This window comes from Mustela nigripes, chromosome 1 (assembly GCF_022355385.1).
Source record: "Mustela nigripes isolate SB6536 chromosome 1, MUSNIG.SB6536, whole genome shotgun sequence".
Taxonomy (NCBI): domain Eukaryota; kingdom Metazoa; phylum Chordata; class Mammalia; order Carnivora; family Mustelidae; genus Mustela; species Mustela nigripes.
The window spans coordinates 158,239,316-158,264,085 of NC_081557.1; the positions used below are offsets into that span (position 1 = coordinate 158,239,316).

At 38.6% G+C, this 24,770-nt stretch overlaps 1 protein-coding gene across 1 annotated transcript in view; it reads right to left on the bottom strand.

The window, feature by feature from the left end:
* Positions 1-110: 110 nt before the first annotated feature.
* HPGDS (hematopoietic prostaglandin D synthase) overlaps positions 111-24,770 on the bottom strand; it is a 31,090-nt gene continuing 6,430 nt past the window's right edge. Inside the window, exons 2-6 of the mRNA XM_059394646.1 lie at positions 21,425-21,566; positions 13,707-13,799; positions 13,063-13,172; positions 6,934-7,032; positions 111-3,213 (exon numbers count right to left, since the gene is read on the bottom strand). Coding sequence (XP_059250629.1) covers positions 3,049-3,213; positions 6,934-7,032; positions 13,063-13,172; positions 13,707-13,799; positions 21,425-21,557 — 600 coding nt within the window. The 5' untranslated portion in view covers positions 21,558-21,566 and the 3' untranslated portion in view covers positions 111-3,048. The remainder of the gene's footprint in view (positions 3,214-6,933; positions 7,033-13,062; positions 13,173-13,706; positions 13,800-21,424; positions 21,567-24,770) is intronic.

A 24,770-nucleotide genomic window follows, 5' to 3' on the forward strand; every position in this document is an offset into this window, starting at 1 on the left:
AAATGAACATGCGTAAGAGGAAAGAAAAGTTACTACCTTCATTACCTGGAATATTATTTGAATTTCTTTTGTGAAAGATAATTTTTTTCTTTAAATTGCCTTGATAACATGATACAGTATTTTGCAGTGAGATTCACTTATAACCTGTTATCATTTATTAACCTCCACTAGCGATACAAAAATGTGATCCAAGGAAGTAAGTCATTTGGGAACTATAGTTTGTTTTTTTAAAAGATTTTATTTATTTATTTGTCAGAGAGAGGGAGAGAGAGAGAGCACAAGCAGGCAGAGTGGCAGGCAGAGGCAGAGGGAGAAGCAGGCTCCCTGTTGATCAAAGAGCCTGATGTGGGACTCGATCCCAGGATGCTGGGATCAAGAACTGAGCCGAAGGCAGCAGGTGAAGCAACTGAGCCACCGGCGTCCCTATAGTATGTTTTTATGTATAATCATCTTTTCTCCTATTTCATAGAACATCGGTGAGATGAAAGAAGCACCTTAAACAAAATCATACTTAGTCCAGCTTTCCTTTTTTTTTTTTTTTTTTTTCCCTTTCTTCCCCTATACCCTCTCCCCATTTCTGGCTTCTTAACCATGTTCTCCTTCCTCTGTCCTGCATTTCATGTATATGTCATCTACTGCATTTTTCTGTTTCTGTATATAACATGACCTACTAAGATTAGACAATCCAGTATTAATATTAACATGCACATTGAACTAAAATATATTCCAGTGCTACAATTATGGTTTAAAACGGGTTGAGGGATAATCTGTAGTTACTTGGAAGATTTCTATTTAAATGGTTTGTTTATATGGGCAGTTCTAGCTTTCCATGGTAGTGTGGGACCACAATAATGACTGCAGGTTGAAATTGTGCAAAATAATCCTAATCATTGGAGAAGATGTTCTATGACGTTTAAATTATTTTCTCAACACATTAAAAACATTGTTCGTTGTAAATGAAAAAAGTAGTAAAACTAATTTTAGTAAAAGAAACTGATAATGTGTATTAAAGAATGTATTAAGAATGGTTTTAATAATACCTTCATGTATGATTGCAAGTGAGCATTCTTTTTATACCTTGGCAGATCATCATCATTCTAAGCTTGGATCACCTTCCAGCACTTTGTTGCATTTCCAGTGTCATGAAGGATCCCTGCTTTTTTCTTTTTTAATAGGCTTTATTTTTTAGAGTTGTTTTGGGTTCACAGCAAAATTGAGCAGAAAGTGAATTCCCATATGTCCCTGCCACCACACAAGTTCATCCTCACTCACTATCAACAACTGCATTCCAGAATGGTACATTTGTTAAAGTCAGTGAATCTGCACTGACACGTAATAATCACCCAAAGTCTATAGTTTGCATTAGGGTTTGCTATTTGTCTTGTACATTCTGTGGGTTTAACAAATCTATTACAGTATGCAAAATAGTTATACTGCCAAAAAATTATCTATACTCAACCTGTTCAACCCTCCTTCCCAATTCACCCCTCACAACCTCTGGTCTTACTGTTTCCATAGTTTTGCCTTTTCCAGAGTGTTCTGTAGCTGAAATCACGGTTTGTAGCTTTTTCAGATTGACTTCTTTCATTTAGTAATCTGCACTTGCGTTTCCTCTGTCTTTTCATGGCTTGATAGCTCATTTATTTTAAGTGCTAAATAATATTTCCTTATTTGGAACACCACAGTTTGCTTAACCAACTCACTGTAGAAGGGCATCTTGCTTACTTCTTAGTTTTGGCAGTTATCAATAAAGTTGCCACAAACATCCATGTGCAGATTTTTGTGTGGCTTTAAGTTCTCACCTCCTTTGGGTAAGTACTAAAGAGCGTAATTGCTGGATCATATCGCAAGAGTGGGTTTAGTTTTATAAGAAGCTACCAAACTCTCCAAGGCGTCTTTGCTGTCAGCAGTGAATAAAAGTTCATTTTGTTTCACATCCTTACCAGCATTTGGTGGTGTCCGTGTTTTGAAATTTTGCTATTCTTTATAGGTATGTAATGGTAACTCACTTTTATTTGCATTTCCCTGGTAACACGATGTTGAGCATCTTTTCATGCTTATTTACCATGTGTATATCTTCAATGAGGTGTCTGTTCAGATCCTTGGTCTGTTTTGTAACTGGGTTCATTTTGGATTCTTTGTCTATTTGGGGTATAGTCCTATATCAGATACGTCTTTGCAAATATTTTCTGTGGCTTGGCTTCTCATTCTTTTGATCTCTGTTCTCTTAACGTGAAACTCTGTGGCAGTCTCACTTCTTCTGGAACATCACTTCTGTCACAGCCATTTTCCTCATTTCTGTCAATAAGCTTGCCAAGTTCTTCCACTGCATCTCTGGAGCCCCTTGACTTGCAGCTGTCCACTCTTGCCATTTTTGTGTGGTTTGAATTTGGCTCCAGCATGGTCACTTTTCACTTCTTTATTGTACTTTCCTCTTTGTTGATGAGTTCCCTTTTTCAGTGATCCACTTTATAAAAAATTCTGAATGGGTTTATCACTGAGAAGCAAGCAGGCAAGGCAGCTACACACTGCTGCTGCTGAGTGACAGGTGTGTGGTGACCAATCCTTAACAGACTTTCAAAGAGGTGATGTGATGGTCACTGGTCATGACGGGCATCTATTATTTATACAGTGACTTGTGGACCACGGAGCTAGCAGCAAAGTTAATACTTCATGCAATTCTAGCTTAAGTCCAAACCATTTCGGGGGGGAAAATGTGTATGTTCCTTAACAATTGTGACTGAAATCCATGCATGTCAAAGCCCATGAAATGTGAGCCCTGCCTGTATTGTAAACTTTTTCCTCAGTTGTAAATGATGTGAAATTATTCTAAGGGAAAGGGGAAAAATAGGATGCTTGAAAGTAAATGCCCTTCACCCCCCTCTTTTTCCTTTTTTTTTTTTTTTTAAAGCAGAATATGGCAAAATTGAGAGACTTGGTGAGTCCGGGGAGGGGAGAGTGTAGATTACATGGCAGGCTGAGGTAGCTTCTCATCTGATGGAAGCCATGCTGCGAAGAACAATAAAGCTTAGAGGTAGCTCGGATCACCTAGAGTTTGGTTTGCGGCCTTCGTTGTATCCAGTCAGCAATGGCAGGAATGGCTTGAACTTTCTTCCGTAATGTTACCAACCTGGGATGGATGTCCAGCAAGTCAGGTTTAAAGACCAAAAGTGTGGTACTGCAAATTTCCCAGTAGAAATCTGCCCAAGTTACCTAGTTGAAAGGAAACAAAAATTACCATTTGAACATAAAAGTCTAGCATAATTTTAAAATCAAGGATACTTGCTTTTTAATTCAAAATTACCCAATAATACGAAAGTGGAATGCATATATGATAGAAAACTACAGATCACACCATGCTCCCAATACCTGGAGGTTGCTACATTAACACCTATGTATAATGGTATTGTGCTTATGTCTGTGCGCGTGTGTGTGCGCGCATGTGCGTGCACGCTAAAATGAGATCTTACATACTCATGTAACTTGACTCAATCTCTGCCTCTCCATGACAATACATTGTTATCTAATACCTAGCCAATACTTTTTCATCTGTTCCAAAAATGTCTTTTAGAGAACAAAGCAGAATCCATTCCAGAACATGCATTTTGTCTGGTTACACCCTTTAACTCCCTTTTACTAAAGACCTCACACTAGTCCTGAAGAACGCCCTGTCTTCAGGATTTTTGTATTTCATATTATTTACCTTGTTCCTTTCTTTTGCAGAGTATAAAGGGATAGAGTGCAAGTTATTCTGGGAGAGTTGATAGTTGTAAGTTAAATATTCTTGACTAACACATTATATTGCATCACCTCGGAAGACATGGGGTCTGAGCATTCGTGGATCCCCAGTGTGATGACAGCCTGGTCCTACCCTTGTACGCTTTTCTTTGTACACTTGTTTTCTTCCTTTGTGACTAGAAACTAATCTGGCTGACATTACTTTGACTCCAGATGATGAATACCCATCAAAGTGTGGAGTTTAAATGTGGGCTATCCGTAATTTTATTTTTGTATGGAACTTAATAATGCTAATTGCTAGTGATTTATGAACCTGCCAACTAAACACCTGTCAACCAGAATTTATGGGTTCGAGGATTCAGAGTACAGTCAGCACAAATTTATGGTGTACCTGCAGTGTGCAATATGCAGGTCTATGTGCTGGGCTGGACTGGAGAGCAAGAAGGGACACAGGCCCTTTGCTGGGTGCACCTTTGTTTTAGAAGCAGGAGACAAACATTTGTAAACTGGTAGGGATGATGAAGAAAAAGTGAAGTGATCGGAAGGACTCAGGTGGTCATAGAGGGAAGACCTCTAACATGTGACATTTAAACCAAGGCTTAAATGAGAACAGGATCCAGACAGGCAGTGGTCTGCAGATGAAGCCGCCTAGGCAGAGGGAACATTGAGTAAAAAGGCGCTTTAGTGGGAGCAAGATGTGTGTCGGAGGAACAAACAAAACACCAGTGTGTGTGAAACACTGAGGAAGGGAGAGAGTGCTAAGAGATGGGGTCAGGAGGTAGTTTACAAAAGAATCTTTATGGAAAATAAGGGGGAAATTTTTAAGTCCTTAGAAATTGTCCACTCAATAGGGAAGGGAGAGGAACCTTTTAGGAAAGTCTATTTTGGGGAATCAATGGGAGGAAATGAAGAGGCATGTGATTAGATTGAAAGTTGAGAATAGAGATGTGATAGGTAAGCATCTGTGTCACCCAGAAGGACTCAACAGACCATGAAGAGAATAAGTCACAAGAGTGCTGCCCAAAGCAGTCTGTGTCTTGTCTCCCAAGAATGCAGGTCCTTGAAGGCACAGACGCCAGCCTACCACAGCATCTGAGTCATGTTCAGATGTGAGTATTTGTCAGGACTCCATAGGTGGAAGTGTGCTCCTCTCTCTCAGCACCAGGGTTGTAATAGCTGGTTGTCTTGTTTTTTCTTTTGTTTGTTTTTTTTGTTTTGTTTTTTTTGTGATATTAACAATTATTAATCAATACCTCAGTCTGTTCCAACCATCAGGGGTTGGAAAATGGTGATAGTTGATTTAAATGTCCCCTTTTTACTTACTAACTGGAATACTTATATGAAGAGGAACTTTGCCCTTCAGTTTGTATCTTGAGATACAATGGGCATAAATCAGAAAGGCAAGATAAATTCTTCATTCCAACCTCGCAACTTTCTAAAAAACAGTTTTCAGAGTAATAAGTTGCTCCATGTCATCTTCCAAAAGTAAGCAATGAAGTTCTGTTTCGTTTGGGGTTTTGCATGTAAGTGTTTGTGTTTGGTTGTGGTGATAGGAGGGGACACCATCAACTCATGGATTCATTCATTTTGATTTGTTTCAATCCACTGCTGTTAGTATTCTTTTTTTTTTTTTAAAGATTTTATTTATTTATTAGAGAGAGAGCGAGTGAGAGCGAGCACAGGCAGAGTGGAAGGCAGAGTCAGAGGGAGAAGCAGGCTCCCTGCGGAGCAAGGAGCCCGATGTGGGACTCGATCCCAGGACGCTGGGATCATGACCTGAGCCAAAGGCAGCTGCTTAACCAACTGAGCCACCCAGGCGTCCCTGCTGTTAGTATTCTTAGCGAAACTTGAATTGTCCCATATTAAACCAGTGGAAGCCTCTTCAAGTTGACTTTTGAGTCCCCAGTTCAGTTGTCTTTGATAATTTATTTGCTTTGATATAAGGTACTTCCAGCTCATCTCCTAGATTTCCTGTCCCAAACTGAGAACAAGACATTTCTCCAAGAAGCCCCAGTTCCTTTTAATAGAGGCCAGATTTTGAGTCCTAGGGGTGCCCAGGACAACAGGGTTGGTCATTGTTTCAAGAAAAAGAGATACAAGTTGCTTTTTTCTTTATCTTAAGATACAGTCAGTACATCATGACCTTAATTATATATATATAGAGAGAGAGTTCATGTTCAGGAATAGGATGTTTACTTAACCTCACTGACCTTACATCTATATTCTTTCTCTCATTCTGAAGATCCTACTTCTCAGTGATATCTACATATTTTCTTACTGATTTACCCTATTATACCAATATCAGAAATACTAATAAAGCAATATGACTGTACCTAGTACCACCAAGAATAGAATTCCCAGAATACCCTGTTTATTCCACTTTGCTTTATTGCACGTCGCTGATGCTGCATCTTTTACAAATGCTTGTGGCACCCTGTGTTAAGCAAATCTGTCGGCTCTATTTTTCCAACCGCATTTGCTCACTTTGTGTCTCTGTGTCACATTTTTGCAATTCTTGGAATATTTCAAACTTTCATTATGGTAATCTGTAATCAGTGATTACAACTCTGAAAGCTCAGATGATGATAACATTTTTTAGCAATAAAGTATTTTTATATTAAGATATGTACATTTTTTTACACATAATGCCATTGCACACTTAACAGATCACAGTATCATGTAAACATAACTTTTATATATACTGAGAAAAAAATCCATTTCATGTGTGGTCTGAAACAGAACCCATAATCTCTCTCCGATGTATGCCTCTACTAAAAATGGTATAAGTTTTCTATATTTTTGGTTCTGAGAGAATATAAGATGTATAGTGAAATTACTGTGTTTTAAGATGATTTTCTTGAAACGGTTCCCCTCACTAATTGAGTAATAGGTACTTCTCTACACACTTCGTGCATCAATTTTAGCATAGGTTCATTTGCTTCACTTTGCAGTGTTAGCTTTTCAAAATACTTCTGTTGTTGCTTTTATGTAATTATATAAACTATTTTAGTTCATAGTTCCAAAATTAAGTCCACCAAAACAGGTTTATTCAAAGAGGTTTAGGTTTTATCCCTGCTATCTAATCCTTCCTTATGGGTAACTTTTTTTTCCTCCATGAGTCTTTGTAAGTTTTTGGTTATATGTATGTGTATGTGTCTATACTTGTATTTTTTTAAGACTGTAAAACATACTCACAGAGTTACCAACAAGCCACTCCTTTTCCCCTAAGTATGCATCCAAATCTTGCAGCAGATGAGGTCCATCATATGTAAGTAGCTCATTAAACATCTGATTCTAGGAGAGGAAGAAGAAAGATCACTTTAAGGATACTAGGGGAAAAAAATAACACGATGATTTGAAAAGGAAGTAGAGGGAGGCCTGGGTGGCTCAGTTGGCTAAGCGTCTGCCTTCTGTTCAGGTCATGATTTCAAGGTCCTGGGATTGAGCCCCACATCCGGCTCCCTGCTAAACCAGGAGCCTGCCTCTCCCTGTACCTGCTGCTGTCCCTGCTTGTGCTCTCTCTCTGTCTGACAAATAAATAAATAAAATTAAAAAAAAATAGAATTCTCACTAAAAAAAAAAGAACGAAAAGGCAGTAGATTTTTCCATCTTTATTCTCCTACATGAATTCAGAAAGAAAGAGAAGTAGCTATGTGTTCTTGGCTGTTGGTTGTTTTTTTTCCCCAAATGTATGTTATTATGGAGAATGAGGTCTGATTCTTTATACTTAGTCACCTGTGTGTTGCTCATGGATTAAAAAATACTTTTGTGACCACTGCTTACAGTTTCTTTGTATATAATGGCCAAATATTTCACCCACAAAGTGTTTTCATGATTTCTATCTTAATGTTTATTAAGAAAAAATGATTCCATTATGTTTTTACACTTCCAAAATTATCCTCACTCTCTTTGTTTTTTTTTTTTTTTAAAGATTTTATTTATTTATTTGACAGACAGAGATCACAAGTAGGCAGAGAGGCAGGCAGAGAGAGAGAGAGAGAGAGAGAGGCGATCCCAGGACCCTGAGATCATGACCTGAGCCGAAGGCAGCGGCTTAACCCACTGAGCCACCCAGGCGCCCCTCCTCACTCTCTTTGAATTGAAATAATATAACTGAGGGTAAAGAAATTAATTTTACTTTGTAAGGGTAGGCTCCTTCAGTTTGGCGGTCTTTTACCGCACCACCGCACGTAACAGAAATCATCTCTGTAATGACTCCTTGTGCTCTCAGGCTTTATGGATCTTTTCTTGTTGGCTTGACATTGTGCCTTAATATGAGGTTTGTCTGCCTTGAGTATCATCTACAAAAATCATCAACTAGGTGCCCTCTTTTGATATATTATATAAGGTAACATAAACCAAATATCCTTAGAAGGGAAAAATTAATAGATATATCCATTTTTAAAAATTGTGTTTTTCCTCAAATCTCTGGAAGACAATTTATTCATGACCTCTTTCTTTGTAAGAACTGTCATTTATATATGAAAATTCTGGCTGGTGTGTGTCTTGGATATGAAATGTAAGCCAAACTCAAAAATATCGTAAAATATGTGAATATATATTATTTATTAATAATGAGAAATGACCTATAATAAAATCCAGCCTTTATTAAGGCAAGTCAGGTAGTGGATAGTTGCCTCACCAATATGCTGATTTACTTTCTGTTATTACTATATCCTAGCTAGGTAATAGAGATTACTGCCACATAATGCCTGGTTTATAGAACAGAGTTTACCAAAAAAATCATTACATATTTACATACATTTGCCTGATTTTACACACTGAGACTTGGGAAGCTTGTTATTATTTTGATTTATATTCTTTCCACTGTTCTATACAACCTACATTCATAAGGTTCTTTTTCTATGTTTAATATGTTCATAGTTTAAAACAAAACAGTGTGAGTTCTTACACGTCATTTGGGAGCAAAGAGGCAGTGGGCCCGGATCCATGTGGTACTTCCCACAGCCCAGCTCAGCTCGGCCTCAGGTGGGAAGGTGAAGGCCAGTTTGGCTCTCCTAGACAAGCTAGAAATGGAATGGAGTTGAATGGCACAGGATGTAGCTGCTAGACAGATTCCCAAAACATTTGTGTGCTCACCTGTATATTTTATTACTTCTTCTAATGTGCATTTCCACCACCTAAGGTACACGTACACAGATGCTTGTGTATACCCAATGCCAAATAAAAATCTTTTCTCTGTATTGACTTCTGTAGCCCAGGTTCTCTATATGTTTGATGAATCATCCCAATGATTCATCTCATCTAATGATATATGAATTACTAACCAATGTAATTATTAGTATTTATGTAATTATTAGTATTAAAGAGTACTCACCAAAATAACATAAAGAAGATGAAATTTGATTATACATCCTTTTTTCCAGATATGTACTTTTAAAACCTGCATTTCTTGATAAATCTTAGCTAGCCACTCTTACACTCGGTAGACTCAGAAATTTCCTTCCTCTTCCTCCGGAGAGCTGTAAGTCAGGAGGTTTTTCAACCTGAGAAGTCATTGCTACAGTATCCTACCAAATGACTTTCAGAGAAATTATGTTTCTCCAAAGCACCATTTTAAAATTCATACTACCAAAATCGTTTAGTATTGAAAATGTGTCACTGGTGTTTCTTTGGTCCTGCTTATCCATCATCCTGCCTGCCCCAGTCTTTAGATGGGGAAACTGAAACAGAGAGGTTGAATAACCAGAGAAACGCTAGTGGTAAATTCAAGGATTATCAGGGTGACCCGTGTCCACAAACATATTTTGCCTTCTTTTTTTTGCCTCTAAATTAATTTTAATTTTTTTAAATTGGAAATGGAATTTCTAGCAACCGATACTGAAAAATTTATGTGTATGTGATAGATTTTTAGGGCACGTATAATAAGAGAAGTATGTTCACCATCCATCTTCACTGTTACCAATATCCTGCTTTTAAAAATTTGATCTGACCACAAGGTGGCAGCAACGCGACCCACTACAGGGAGGCTGGGTGAAGAAAGGTACTAAAACCATGGAGGGTTTACTAGTTGTATACTAGTCAGGCCCTCCTTATTAATCAGATAGTATATAGCCAACTGCACTATTTCTGCAACGTGTTCTCCCTCCATATGATTTTTTTATAAGCTTGGATTATGTCCTGTGTTGTTTTTTTGTTGTTGTTGTTTTTGTTTTTTCCGAGATGGGCATGTAAAAGCAGTGTTACTCTAATACAAAAGTAGAGTGTTACTGGTATCATAAGCATTCAAAGAGTATTTTCCTCTGGGAGGTAGCCTCTATTATAGGAGGCTTACCCACAGAAGGGTACAAAATAGCAAAACGCAATCCCATAAGTTGATAGACTGCCAATCGGTGGCATTTAGCATGCCATTTAGCATGTGAAACAAAAAGCTTTAGATCCGTTTTTCTAAATTGGACATTATGTCTCTACTTGTTTCTGCATTTATAAGGATGTGTAAAATAAATGCCATGTCTGACAAAAGGAAAAACAATGAGCAGTGAACTATATAATCACTATTAATTATATATATGAATAGTTATTAACATATTGGACAATATAATTATAGTATCTAATATTTGTTGAACACTTTCAACCTAGTCATAGGTACTCATGCTAACATTTAATCCTCCCAACATACTTCAAAGTAGATTCTATGGTATCTCTATTTTACAGTCAAAGGATCTGAACTATTGATGGGTAGTTATGTGACAACTAGTAAGAAGGGAATCAGAATTCAAGCTTGGCAGTGTGACTCCAGAGCCCGAATATATTGCCATATCAAAGCTGAGCTTTTATCTTAGACTTCGCTCTGGTTAGTCATATATTTGTGTGTGTGTGTGTGTGTGTGTGTGTGTGACACACCTTACTTTTCTGTTCCAAGTATCTCTATTAAAATCAGAGGTTCCTAATTAAATGACTAGTATTTAGCATAAATATATTTTAGCAAATTGATAAGACTGCCATTCATTCTGTGCTGTAACTTTCGGCTGTCGGCCTTAAGCTACACCACATACATATGTATTCACCAGCTGTTGGCACTGTGGCCTTACAACCAGTGGTTGAGAGCATGCAGACTGAGTCAGAGTGGCTCAGATCCAGATTTCTTGTGCACCACTTCCTAGCTAAATAACCTTCGACAGGTTTCTTCTACTACATGAACCTCAATTTCCTTATCTGGGAAAAGGAAGGTAATAGTTTCTCCCTAAGGCATGCTCTGGTTATTAGTCACTAATTTAAAAGGAAGTATGCAGAGGTGATGAGGCCATGGGTCTGGGCAACTTCATAACCACTCTGAGTCTCAGTTTCTTCATCTGCAAAGTAAGCATGATGATAGAAAGCGCGTATCTAGTGAAGGGATTGGGAGGACTGGCTGAGGCCACGGGTGTAAAGGGGCCAGAGCAGCATCTGTAGATGCTGTTGGAGAAATCAGCTCTTGCTGCCTGTCGTTCAACAAGTATGTAGTGTCTGCGGTGTGAAAGGCACAGGGGTGGGTGTGGGGACATGAGTGAGCAGTACAGATATAATTACTACCCTCACGACACGTTCTCCTGGAGAAGTAAATGGATTTTAAAATACAGATTGTGATGCATGCCCCCAGGACACCACTAGGGGGTGGTAATGGAGCATAACCTACAAGGTCTATTTAGAATTCTGGATAAAGATGATGGATTTGGCACACATGTGTGATTTGTTCATCCCCAAACCACAGTAAATATATATTTTTGAAAAGACAGAACCCACAAAGAGGTGGAAAACAGGAGAGGAGACAAGAGAAAACAAAATTCAAAGTTATAAAGCAAATGGATGACTGGTATCTGCAAAGGGAAAGCTGAAAACCAACACTGTCTACCCCATAAAACCCTCAAATGTTTCAGGAAAAGGCAGGATGGATCGAATTGGGAGTAAGGAGGTAAGGGAGAGGATAACGTGAGGACTGGCGGAAGGCTGCGGAAGAGGTCGTTTTAGCATAAGAGTTCTCTCTTCGTTTTTCACTGCTTGACACATGCCTCTTCCCCATCCAGGAGGCTGGAGAGGGGAAATTGGTGGTCTGTGTGTTGGGAGCTGATATTCATAATGTTTTCAAAATAGGGGATGAAATGAATATATGCATACTGAGCACTAAGTTCTGAGACTTGTAGCTCTCTCTTGGCTGATCGTTTCCCAGTACACTGGCAGACACATCGTTCTTTCCAGGCAAAAGGCTGGAAGTCTTCTCTAGATACTCTTTCTAGTAAAGAGTCTAGTAAAGATAGTGATATGGGAAAACACTCCACAAATGGCCTAGCACTGCTCAAAATCAACATACCCTGTCCATCTGCTGAGAGCTTTGGGCAAGCTTCTTAATTTTCCTATTCTTTATCATGGATTCTAAAGGATGGTTTTACTGCTGGAGAAAGACGGAGACCAAACCAAAGAGGAAAACTATGAGAGGCACATGAGTGGCTCAGTCATTGGGCAGCCGCCTTCAAGCGTAGAAAACCCAGACAGCTCTGCAAAAAAGAGGAGATCTTGGCCAGATCTCTCCAAGAAAACAGTGAACGTAATGGGTAATCTGATACCATTGACCTTGTGGAAAGCTGTATTGGCCGTCTGTCTACTGGATGGTGTGGGAGGGTTCAGCAATAAACGTAAAAACAAGCAAATGAAGGAAAGGCCATTACTAATTTTGAGGAGATAGAGTGAGCAAGGAAATGAAATCAAAGTATACTACTACTGACAGTTCTGTATGATATTTGCCTAGCATACTAAGCTAACATTATATCGATTTGGCCAAAACTTTTTCATATCATTATATTAAGAATTTGGGAGAAGGGGAGCAGAGACAATGACTATATAAGAGAAAAATTCTTATTACTATAATAATAAGTCCAGAGAAACTAAAATTAGTGAATCAAAGAAAACCAGCTTTACATGTCCTAAAGAAATAGTTTAAAGTGTTAATAAAAAAGTATTAAAAAGTGTCTGAGGAGGGGTTAATGTGAAGAGGTAGAGCAGGGAATCACCTTATTTTTTCCTAAATTTTTAAATATAATTGGATATTTTAAAACTATAGGTATGTCTTACTTTGGTAAAAAGAAACCTTTTCTGTAAAAGATTTTTTTTTGATTGGAGAGAGCAAGCAAACACGAACGGGAGGAGGGACAGAGAAAGAGGGAGAAGCAGACTCCCCAGTGAACAGGGAGCCCAACACAGGGCTGGGTCCCTGGGCTGAAGGCCGATGCTCAACTGACTGAGCCACCCAGACGCCCGATAAAAAGAAACTTTAAAACACCCCACAAGTAGATATGATTAATAGTAGTAATAACAAACTGATTACATTACTTTGATATCTTGTTTTTTCTCTGCCCAAGGAAAACGTGACATGAAATCGTCCAATGTGTCCACAATTGCATCAACTTGACATTGTTCCAATTCTGTTTTTCCAGCCAGATCTATAAAATAGAGACCATTTTATGCCCATACACTGGATTTAATTTACTATATTAAAATGTTTACTTCTTAAAAGACAATATATTCTTACGGTTCAAAAATTCAGAAGAATATAAAACTGTATCCAGTGAAGACCAACTTCCATCCCTGCCCAACCAGTCTCATTGGGCTCCTTAATCTACCTACCATGTCGGTAACCGCTCTATTAGAGTTTTTTCGTAGTCTTCCATTATTTCTTTATGAAAATAAAGCTATATTTCCCATTCCATATACGCATCCCCCATATATCCTACAGATCTTTCCCTACAAGTTTGTTAAGGGCATCTCTGCTCTTTTTTCAGCTACATGGGACTCCTGTAAGAAGAAGCGCCACAATCCGTTTAGCTAGCCTCAGGTGATTAGGTTTGTTTCTTTCGCATCTTTTGTTTCATTCTTTATACTATATTGTTCAATAATAAAGTTATTTAATAAATAGTGAATGTGAGTTATGTATTCTTCTCAGCTATCAAAACTCTTCAACACAATAAACACATTACCTGTGTTTTTGGCCAAGTATCGTGCTATGGCTAGACTCTGGTGAAGGTTAAATCCGTCGACTTCCAAAATGGGGATTTTACCAAATGGAAGAGCTTAAAATAAAATAAGCAAAAAATCAACTTCCATAACAAAATCAAGTAATACTATTTCCCATTTTTACTGATAATTATGGAAATAAAGCATGATTTTAAAGTTATGGTATTCCTGAATATTTGTTCTAAAACAGACAATAGACACCCTCTACTGGAATCTTTAGAGGTCTTTTAGAAGAAGGGTTGTTAGAAGACCTTGTACAGAGTTCATCTAAAAGGGTTTGTTAATGATACTGCATATTGTACTGCATATTGTATTACCTCATAGACTTACATATACTCACTACTAACCTTTTAAATAAAGCTTTTTTTTAAAAGCTTCATTAATTTTTGTGGTCTCAATCAACTATAACATTGATTGTTCTTTAAAACCATAGGCCAGGGTGCCTGAGTGGCTCAGTGGGCTAAACATCTGCCTTCAGCTCAGGTCATGATCCCAGGGTCCTGGGATTGAGCCCTGCTCAACAGGGAGCCTGCTTCTCCCTCACTCTCTGCTCCTCCCCCCTACTTGTGCACGCGCTCTCTCTCTCTCTCTCAAATAAATAAATAATTTTAATAATAAAAAAACTTAAAAATAAATTAAAAATTAAAAAATAAATAAAATAAATTTTTTAAAGATGAAGAAATGGACACAATAGCCAACTATGGAAAGAACCGAGATGTCCATCAACAGATGAATGGATAAAGAAGATGTGGTGTAAATATACAATAGAATACTATGCAGCCATCAAAACATGAAACCTTGCCATTTGCAATGACATGGATGAAACTAGAGGATATTATGCTGAGAGAAATAAGTCAATCAGAAAAAGACAATTATCATATGATCTCCTTGATATGAGGAATTTGAGAGACAGGGCAAGGGGTCATGGGGGGTAGGGAAGGAAAAAAATGAAACAAGATGGTATTGGGAGGGAGACAAACCATAAGAGACAATCTCACAAAACAAACTGAGGGTTGCTGGGGGGTTGGGGGGAGTAGGGAGGGGGTGGTTAGTTTATGGACATTGGGAGCGTATGTGCTATGATGAATGCTGTGAATTATATAAGACTGATGACTAACAGACCTGTACCCTGGGGCAAATAATACATTATATATCAATTTTTTAAAAAATGAGAAAATGGAGAGTTTGATTTATATATTGAGCTACGGTAAGGAATTTAGCCAAATTGTTATTTTGATGAGGGACCATGTGAAGTATATAGTAAGACAGCAAGCAATTTGTACAATACAGGGCAGCCTCGCTGCAGATGTAATAATATTTTGTCTATAGACCCTACTTTGTTTTCTTATCTAAACCTATCACATTTTTGTCAGAAGGTAATATATGTTTTTATAGAAAAATTCTAACTTGAAGATAAATAAAAATAATTCTACCACATAATTACAACCATGTGAATATTTTAATTGATTTCTCATATATATTTAAAAACAGCATCCTGAAGTATTTGTAAACCATTTTTTTATCTGATAACATCTTTTTGAAATCTTTCCAAATCAGTGAAGTATCACCTTTTTAATGACTACATTATATTTTGTTATATGTATTGATCACAATTTTCCAACCAGTGCTTTACTTTGGGAAATATAATTATTTTGGGAAGAGAGAAAAGAACAAAGTGCCACTACATAGTCCTATTACTCTAGAGCAACTACCAGAATCAACCTCCAAGTGTCTTTCGTATGTACGTTAACTAAGTACAAGATGAACTACAGTTCACATCAGGAAAAAAACCATCTCTGAGTACTTACCTAATCAGCATGCCGAGTACTAGTCTACATTGCAGTGAGCAAACAGAACTCCAAAGACAGCTGACACAAATTGTGATGCCTCATGATTAGAAATTAACATTTAACATTTTGAGGGAGGCCTCCTTTATGATAGGCAGTGTACTAAATATTTAAAGTACCCATTAGGTTTTCTAGTACTTACAACAACTCTATGATGTAGGCATCAACCCTTATCTTATTTTACAAACGAGAAAGTGAGGTGAAGAGAGGTTACATAACTAGTCCAGGTCACATCCCTGGTAGAGGTTAGACTCAAACTGAGTTCAGTTGGAAATTTTGCTCAGCTGTTTTGATAGATCTAAGAGTCATGTTTTAAGAATACATTAAAAATCAGAGCAGGGTGCCTGGGTGGCTCAGTAGGTTAAGCCTCTGCCTTCGGCTCAGGTCATGATCTCAGGGTCCTGGGATCAAGTCCCGCATCGGGCTCTTTGCTCGGCAGGGAGCCTGCTTCCTCCTCTCTCTCTGCCTGCCTCTCTGCCTACTTGTGATCTGTCTCTGTCAAATGAATAAATAAAATCTTAAAAAAAAAAAAATAGAGCAAACCCAGAGGATAGTATCCAAGTTAGAGAAGGGTCTGAAAACCACATTTTATAAGCATTGGCTGAAGAATTTGGCATTCTTTCCTGGGGGAGGCAAAACAAACAAAGACAAAACAAATGTAATACCCATCTTCAAATATGGTACAGCTGTCAAATGGATGAAAAATTTGACTTATTCTGACTATCTCTAAAGTGCAGAACAATAACTAAAAGATACTTTAAAGGGGGCAGATATTAACTCAAGATGAAGAATAAGTTTTTAATGTTGGAACCATTAATGACAAGAATGTGTTTTCCTCTGAGATGGTAAGCTTTCAGCTACTGGCAGCATTTGAAACCAAGCTTGGGATAATTGCCAACAGCTGGAATACTAGGCATCTAACAAGAAGAAATTGAAGAACACAAATGCCAATCCTTCATTTTGTTCCAGAAAACGTAACTTTGGGGTTGTTGGAGATGTAACCTCTGTCAAACAGCTTTAAGGAATTTAGTGAGGCCGAATGTAAGGCTGTGCGATGCAACTGCCAAAATAACCACGGTGACCTTGGTGAAACGGCTTTGGATGGTATCTGGACCAGTGCTAGGAGTGGTATTCCCACCATGCCCTGCGTTGTTCCCAGGCCTGGAACATTGCGATTCCCCTGACACCACATATTACATGGCAGGCATAAGTGGAACAGGAGCTTGTCCTTCTTGGATGATGAGGAAATCCAAACCAAGGGATATAAATGGATCACTCGAGGAAGAGAAGAGAGTCGTCCCTTGGACCTACCTTGCAGATCGGATATAGTCCATGAGAAACAGTATCTAAATCAAGAAGTAGAGCCAGGACTGGGAAGTTTGGGTTGATAATCACAACGATCATCAGAGAAACAAGCAGATAGCCAGAGGGATGAATGCATGAGTTAATAGGGACTCAGTTCTGTATTTAGCCCATGACCTTTATCTTCCCACAGGGTATTATCATTGAACTGTCTACACAGCGGTGGCTTTTTCTCTATGTCTTAAAGATACTAAATTGCTTCAAAGCATTGGATGGAAAGAAGGAATAATCTGTTTCCTATGGATTAAAGTGATATGTCCAAGACTAGTATATGAAAGTCACTGAAGAGATAAATTTCAATTTTATGTAAGGAAGAGTCTTTTGAAAGTTTTCTTCCTTTCTTCCCAGAATTTTGCTGAGACATTGGACATCCTAAGCTTACTGAGTCTCAATTTTTCTAATCCCTTTTCTCTTATTTTTTATTTCTTTTTCTTATTGTGCTTTGTGGAGGAGAGCCTTATTTTTTTATCATTTTTTAATTTCATTTGTTTTGTCTGTATCAAATTGTTAATTTTCAAAACCTTTTTGTCTCTAAACATTCTTTTTTTACAGCATACTAGTTCAGAATGTATAGAATTTTTCTCTCTGCGGGTCTTATATTTTTGAAGTTTTTTTCTTCCTACATCACCCTGTTGCCCTCAGATGAGTTTTTTTTCTCCCTCTGCTTCTTTGTTTATGTCTGTTTCACATTAGAGGCCTTCTCATAAATATCTATTAATTTTTGGTTTACCCTTCCTGTTTTAAATAAGCAAAAGGAATAGAGGCTAATTGGAATCTCCGTGTCCTGGGCCATGTCATAGAGACTCCCTCCCGGTTAGTGTCTGTTAGACATTCCTCTGGGACTGATCAGCTTCCCCTGAGAGAACCCTTCTGCGCAGGGGATACTTGTCTGGTTGTAGCATTCTGATTGTGGAGCAGAGGATAAGGGCTCTGGGTCTCACGCTTTAGTTTGCAGCCTTCCACTGAGTCCCACCTACAGTACCGTGTGCTCAGAAATGCCTGCTGTCCTACAGTCCTCTGGTCCATCCTTTGTTGAGAGTAATCTCCATACTTCTCCCAGGGCAGTCATGCTGCTGCTTCACATGGTAACAGCCCTCTGTGGGTTTGGCTTGTAGAGTTCAATGTCACTACCAATTCCTGAGCCTTGGTCGGTACTCCCTGGAGTGACTCAGCTTGACTTCTACTCTACCAGGTTTATATTTGGGCATCATTGGCCTACTTCGTCACCTTACCATTCTTGGACCTGTTTTCCAGCTTTGAGAATTTGGGGCTTATTCAAGCTTGAGGTCTTTGTCCTTGTAGAGCTTTGCCATTTTTTTTTTTTTTTTTTTTGAGAAGAAGTACTTTAATGTTATTTGAAAAGAGAAAAAAATGTTAATACCTGTGCACATTCCACCAGGTTTGACCTGGAAGAACTTTTTTAAAAAAGATTTTATTTATTTATTTGAGAGAGAGAGACACAGAGAGAGAAAGCATGTGCATGCTCAAGCAGGGGGAGGGGCAGAGGGAGAGGGAGAAGCAGGCTCCCTGCTGAGCAAGGGGATGAGAGGCTCAATCCCAGAACCCTGGGATCATGACCTGAGCCACAGGCAGATACTTAACAGACTGAGCCACCCAGGTCCCCCAACCTAGAAGAATTTTTAACAGAAATATCCAGTGATACTCTAGGTTATCACAGAGGGGAAGTCATGGAGGGTTTCAAATACCAGAGAGCACTCCTAAATCAGATAAGAGATGAGGCCAGCTAAAATTTGTAATAAACTGTTTTTAACATTTATTTTTTCCTTTTTTCTCAAAGCAATAAAGTCAGCACTTCCTCGCTTCCCTTGCAGTAGTGTGTGAAGACATTCCTACCAAGGGACTAGTAGAAGTGAGGTATAAAACTCTCTGGTCATGCGGTTGCAAGAAAGAGATGTGCCTCTTTCCCTCTCACACTTCCTGTGAGCTGGAATGTGGAAGGAGACGGGACCATCTTACACTATGTAAATAAGAACCAACTCGGGGGGTCGGATCAACAGAAAAGAAGGAATCTAATCTTTGACAACCCCGTGAAGCAGAACTTCCACATCGGCTTGCAATTATATGCAAAAGAAATAAATTTCTATCCTCTTTAGTTCATTTTTGTGTTGGGTGTCTGGTTTTGGTTTTTGTTTCGTTTTGTTTTTAATTTAAATTCTAGTTAGTTGACCTACAGTTCAGTATTGGTTCAGGAGTAGCGTTCAATGGTTCATCATTTACATACAGCACCCAGTGCTCATCATCACAAGCGCCTCCTTAATCCCTCATTACCCATCTAGCCCATCCCCCACCCACGTCCCTCCATCAACCCTCAAATCTTCTCTGTCATTAAGAGGCTCTCACGGTTTGTTTCCCTCTCTTTCTTTCTTTTTTATCCCCTCCCAAATGTCCATTTTGTTTCATAAATTCCACTTACGTTGGGTGACTGTTTCTCTCTCTCTATATATATATCTTCTAACCATTGTGAACTTTAAGATCTAAGAATCTATGAAAATACAGTAATTTCATTTTCAATAACATAATGAAAAGTCAAGATAGAATAGTGTATGAGGCACTCCAAGAATTTATATCTGAAAACGAGAAGGTGGAATTTGTTATATGTACCATCTTTGCAGCTTGTTATCCATCTTAATTAATGGATAAAATTAAATTTGACCTACTTTATACAGACAGGATTTAAAATCCTATGTACAAATTCTGATAGCAGGGTTTGGAAAGTTTGGATATTAAAGAGAAAGTTTCATGAGAACAGGAAATAAGATATTCTAGCCCACCAGGGGAAGAGTTTTCTAATAAGCAAAAGAGTGGATTTTTAAGGAACTCATTCTTCTAAAAGGCATGTGGCCATATGTATTGTTAATATGCCACTTATCATGGTGTTATTGGCATTATCTAGTATAAATAACTTGGGTAACTGTATGAAATTGACCTGTGTTTGAAAAATATTTCTACCTTGCTAGGACTGTAAGCCTGGAAAAATTACACAAATTCTGTGTGCTATAGTTAATCCAACTATAAAATAGATAAAATAATATATTCATGAAGCCATACTGGAGAAATTAAACGAAACCCACCAGGGGTTCAAAGGTCTTCAAAGACTCAAGTTGTTTTCTTCAGCTTTATCTTATGCAAATCTGTAATAATCCCAACACAAATATGTGACTTTTAGACAAATAATTAATATTTAGTTAGTATTTCTAGGCAGAGATGATGGACAAAGAATTAGCTCATCTATCCTTTCTTCATTCTAAAAAAGATAAAAAAACTAACACCTGGAGGATGACTTACAACTTACTGAGAGCCACACACTTTCTAACATAATAATATTTCTGATCCTTCCCCTCTGTCCTGAGTGCTAACTAGCATATTTCCATTGGATCAAACATCCCAGTTTTGTTCACATATTCACCCTTCTTTTGAACAGTCATATCCTTTATGAAAAGTGATTCCAAACCCAACTTCTGAGGTAGACTAGATGGTTCAAGGTTCTTCCTATTTGCTTGGTCAGTGACTGGTTCAGAAATGGACATGTGACCAAGTCTGAGTCAGTGAATCATGACAAGTTTGCCAAGGTCTTCTGGGAGTTTGTTTGTTTGTTTGTTTGTTTGTTTCATTCTTCTGGGAACACTTAAGGAAACAGTGCTCTTTCTCTCTTTCTCACATACTTCTTGATGTTACTGTTCAAGGCTGCTGGGCAGAAATTGCTGCAAACTTATTGCTACTAGTCTCATGATGCTGCCAACACAAAGAGGAGGAAAAATAAATAAAGTCATCTCTTGAAATCTCTTCTATTTCTGGATTTTCGGTTAAGTGATACAATTTTCTTGTTATTTAAGCCACTTTGAGTTTGGTTTTCTGTTAGAACAGCATATCTGATCACTTGCTAGAACAGCATATCTGATCCCTTGTCAGAAGGCTGGAGATATCTGTAATAAGCCCATCCGTTTGAATTGTTAAGAATACTCACTTCAGGGCACCTGGGTGGCTCAGTGGGTTAAAGCCTCTGCTTTCGGCTCAGGTCATGATCCCAGGGTCCTGGGATCGAGGCCCATATTGGGCTCTCTGCTCAAGGGGGAGCCTGCTTCCCTTCCTCTCTCTCTGCCTGCCTCTCTGCCTACTTGTGATCTCTGTCTGTCAAATAAATAAATAAATAAAAACTAAAAAAGATGTTTAAAAAAAAAAGGAATACTCACTTCAGTATTCTCTCTTTCAGCTCTTATGACAAAACTTATTGTTTATCTCTCTATATTTCTTCTGTGAGGTTTGTGTTTTCACCTTGAACAGGAAAATTTGGGGCACATAGCATTTATTTAACTTTTCTGAACTGCTTCTTCTCAATGTAAAGCAACATGAGATTTAAAACCTCTATTTTTTTCATTTCCCTGAGGAAAAACAGAAAGTTTTGGAGACATATTTTCCCTACATTTTCATAAACTGTTACTTATGACACTTACTTGATTTGACTTCCGGCCAATCAGCTTGTTCTATTCTGTGGTCTTCATATTTTATGTCCAAATAAGCAAATATGTAACGGATAATTTCCGCTCTCCCCCTCATATTAAAATAAATGAGTTTGTAGTTTGGCATGGTGTGATTCTGGAAAAGGAAAAATTGGAAGATTATTTTAACAGACCTCTAGAGATGTTTCATCAACATTTTCCTTTGGGGACTTTTTCAAAACTTCATGGCATATTTTTTTTCTTTTAAGATTTTGTTTATTTGACAGAAAGAGTAAGAGCACAAGCAGGGGGAGCGGCAGGCAGAGGGAGAACCAGGCTCCCAGGGAGCCTGATGAGGAGCTCAATCCCAGGACCCTGGCATCATGACCTGAGCCAAAGGCAGACACTTAACTGACTGAAACACTCAAGTGCCCCATTCATGCCGTCTTTTGAGGTAACTGGAAATATTAGAGAATATTTCAAGACCTGAATCCTAATAACATATGGGAAAAACTTGACAGAAATAAGATCACGACTCTCTCTTTAAGAACTAGCTGAATGGGGTACCTGGGTGGCTCAATCTGTGTCTGCCTTTGGCTCAGGTCTTGATCTTGGAGTCCTGGGTCAAGTCCTACATCAGGCTCCCTGTTCAATGGGGAGTCTGCTTCTCCCTCTGCCTCTGCGCCTTCCCTCCATAGGTCCTGCTCTTTCTCTCTCTCAAATAAATTAATAAAATCTTAAAAAAAAAAAAAAAGAACTATCTGGAACATTCCAGTGAAATAACCATACTCAAATTTTACTTATGAAAGAATTCATAGTGGGCGGTTATCTATACACCAACCGTCAGAAGATAGCGTCCAAAACTTTCATTTTAAGCTGTTTTTGTCCTGCCTTTGCTCACTTGTAATTTGGCATTTGGCTTATTGTTTGCTTTGGTGACACAGCTGAGTTTGTGAGGACAGCTGGATGAAGATTTCAAGAACAGGGTATGTGCAAGGGGAATGTGAGCCAGCTTTGCCAACCCGAGCTGGCTGTCGCCTCTCTTCTCTCATCCCTGGCATTTCCCTCTGGGAATCAAAGACTTAGGGAAACATTGCTCTTACTCTCTGTCTCTCTCTCTGCCTCCATGCTGCTGGGTTCTATCAGGTTGCTAGCACCATACAAACATAGCCCATCTGGGTGACCTTTGCTGGGAGGGGCAATGGTGAGCCTATGTCTCTATTTCTTCTGTAGGGGAGCAAGGAAGACAGAAAGCAACTTCGCTTAAATTTCAAAGAGTTTGCTAATAGTGGTTACATTGGGCAGCTATAGGTCGTTATAATCTTTTGAATTTTCTGTGATTTGTTTCATCTCATGTTCCTAGTTTATAAACACTTAAAGATTTTAAGAAATAGTAGTAGCATGTATTGTAATTTTATAATGATCCGGCAACTGAGAAAGAAACATTTTCATTTGAAATTGAGCTCTTCCACTTAGTTGCTATGTATCTTTGGGCTAATGAACAAAATCTCTCTGAATTTCAAAGTCCACTTCTTGTAAATAGAGGTACTAATATGGATTTGGAGACTTAATGAGGTAATACACGTAAAGCATTTAACACAATGCTAAGCACTTAATAATTATTAGCTATCGGTAATAATAACTTTGGATTCATTCTATGGCCAAGAATAAACACTGTGAATACAGTACACCACAAATAAAAATAATTGTAGTAATTACATGAATAGAAGTCATACGGCATAATTTTTTTTTAAAGATTTAATTTATTTATTTGACAGAGAGAGATCACAAGTAGGCAGAGAGGCAGGCAGAGAGAGAAAGAGGGAAGCAGGCTCCCCACTGAGCAGAGAGCCTGATGCGGGACTCGATCCCAGGACCCTGAGATCATGACCTGAGCTGAAGGCAGGGGCTTAACCCACTGAGCCACCCAGGCGCCCCTATGGCATTATTTTTAAGTGGTTAAGTATAAATAGTTCATTCTCTGCTAAGGAAGTCTTTCAAAGATATGAAAGGAAGATTAGAAAGAAAAGTTGAGCTGAAATTTCAAAATTTCAAATTTCAAAATTCTATCTGAAAGCACATCACAGGGATGCCTGGGTGGCTCAGTCAGTTAAACTTCTGCCTTCAGCTCAGGTCATGATCCCAGGGTCATGGGATTGAGCCCCCCATCAGGCTCCCTGCTCAGCAGGGAGTCTGCTTCTCTTCCTACCCCCTGGCTGGAGCACTCTCACTTTCTCTCTCACATAAATAAATAAAAATCTTTTTTTTTTTAAATTTATTTGACAACAAAGATCACAAGTAGGCAGAGAGGCAGGCAGAGAGAGAAAGAGGAGGAAGCAGGCTTCCGGCTAAGCAGAGAGCTGGATGCGGGACTGGATCCCAGGACCCTGGAATCATGACCTGAGCCAAAGGCAGAGGCTTTAACCCACTGAGCCACCCAGCTGCCCCTTATTAAATAAAATCTTTAAAAAATACACTTGAAAGCACATCACATAAGAAGTCAAACACAAACCATAAAAACCTAGATTGCCAAGTTTGCGCATTCACGGTGTTCATCTACGGTAGGATAACTGCAAAGATCTGTCTTGTTGCCTCTCTAGACCCTTAAGATCCAAGAAATGATGATGGTGATTGCAGAGGAATACACTTCTCTGGGCCTTGGTTTTCCCTGTCTAGGTGTTGTGGGTAGAGGTAGTGCCCCTTGCTAGAAACAGAGTCACTCTGAATTTCCCATGCCCCGTCCCACTCCTGTTAGCCACTCTGTCTGCACCCAAGTGACCCGTGCCACCTGCCACCCACATCACTATGTGAGGGAGTGCTCTCTGTAGAAGGAAGAATTCACGGGAGTGAGCTAACAAAAATTCCAAGATTTACAGCCCCAACTCTTTGGGGGAGAAATATGCACAGAAGGAGTTCAAATTTGAGGTTAGGACCAAATAAAGCTTAGAAATAGTGGGAAAAATAGGAGCGTACAAAAATAGCCAATAAAAAAATGTAAAGCAGTAAGCTCCTTCTGAAAGAAAAAAAAGGAAATATTTATGTAATCAAATTAAGGGAACATTCTTATCTTGGAAATAAAGAGCATAGTGGTTACAATTCCATGATCAACCTGTTATAAATCTCAAAAGAACAAAAAAAGGCCTTCATAGTGGAAAAAGTATCATTCTTGGTTGCAGTTTTTATTTTTTTTTTTTAAGATTTTATTTATTTACTTCACAGACAGAGATCTCAAGTAGGCAGATAGGCAGGCAGAGAGAGAGGAGGAAGCAGGCTCCCTGGGATCATGATCTGAGGCGAAGGCAGAGGCTTAACCCACTGAGCCACCCAGGCGCCCCTGCAGTTTTTATTTGAAGAATATTTT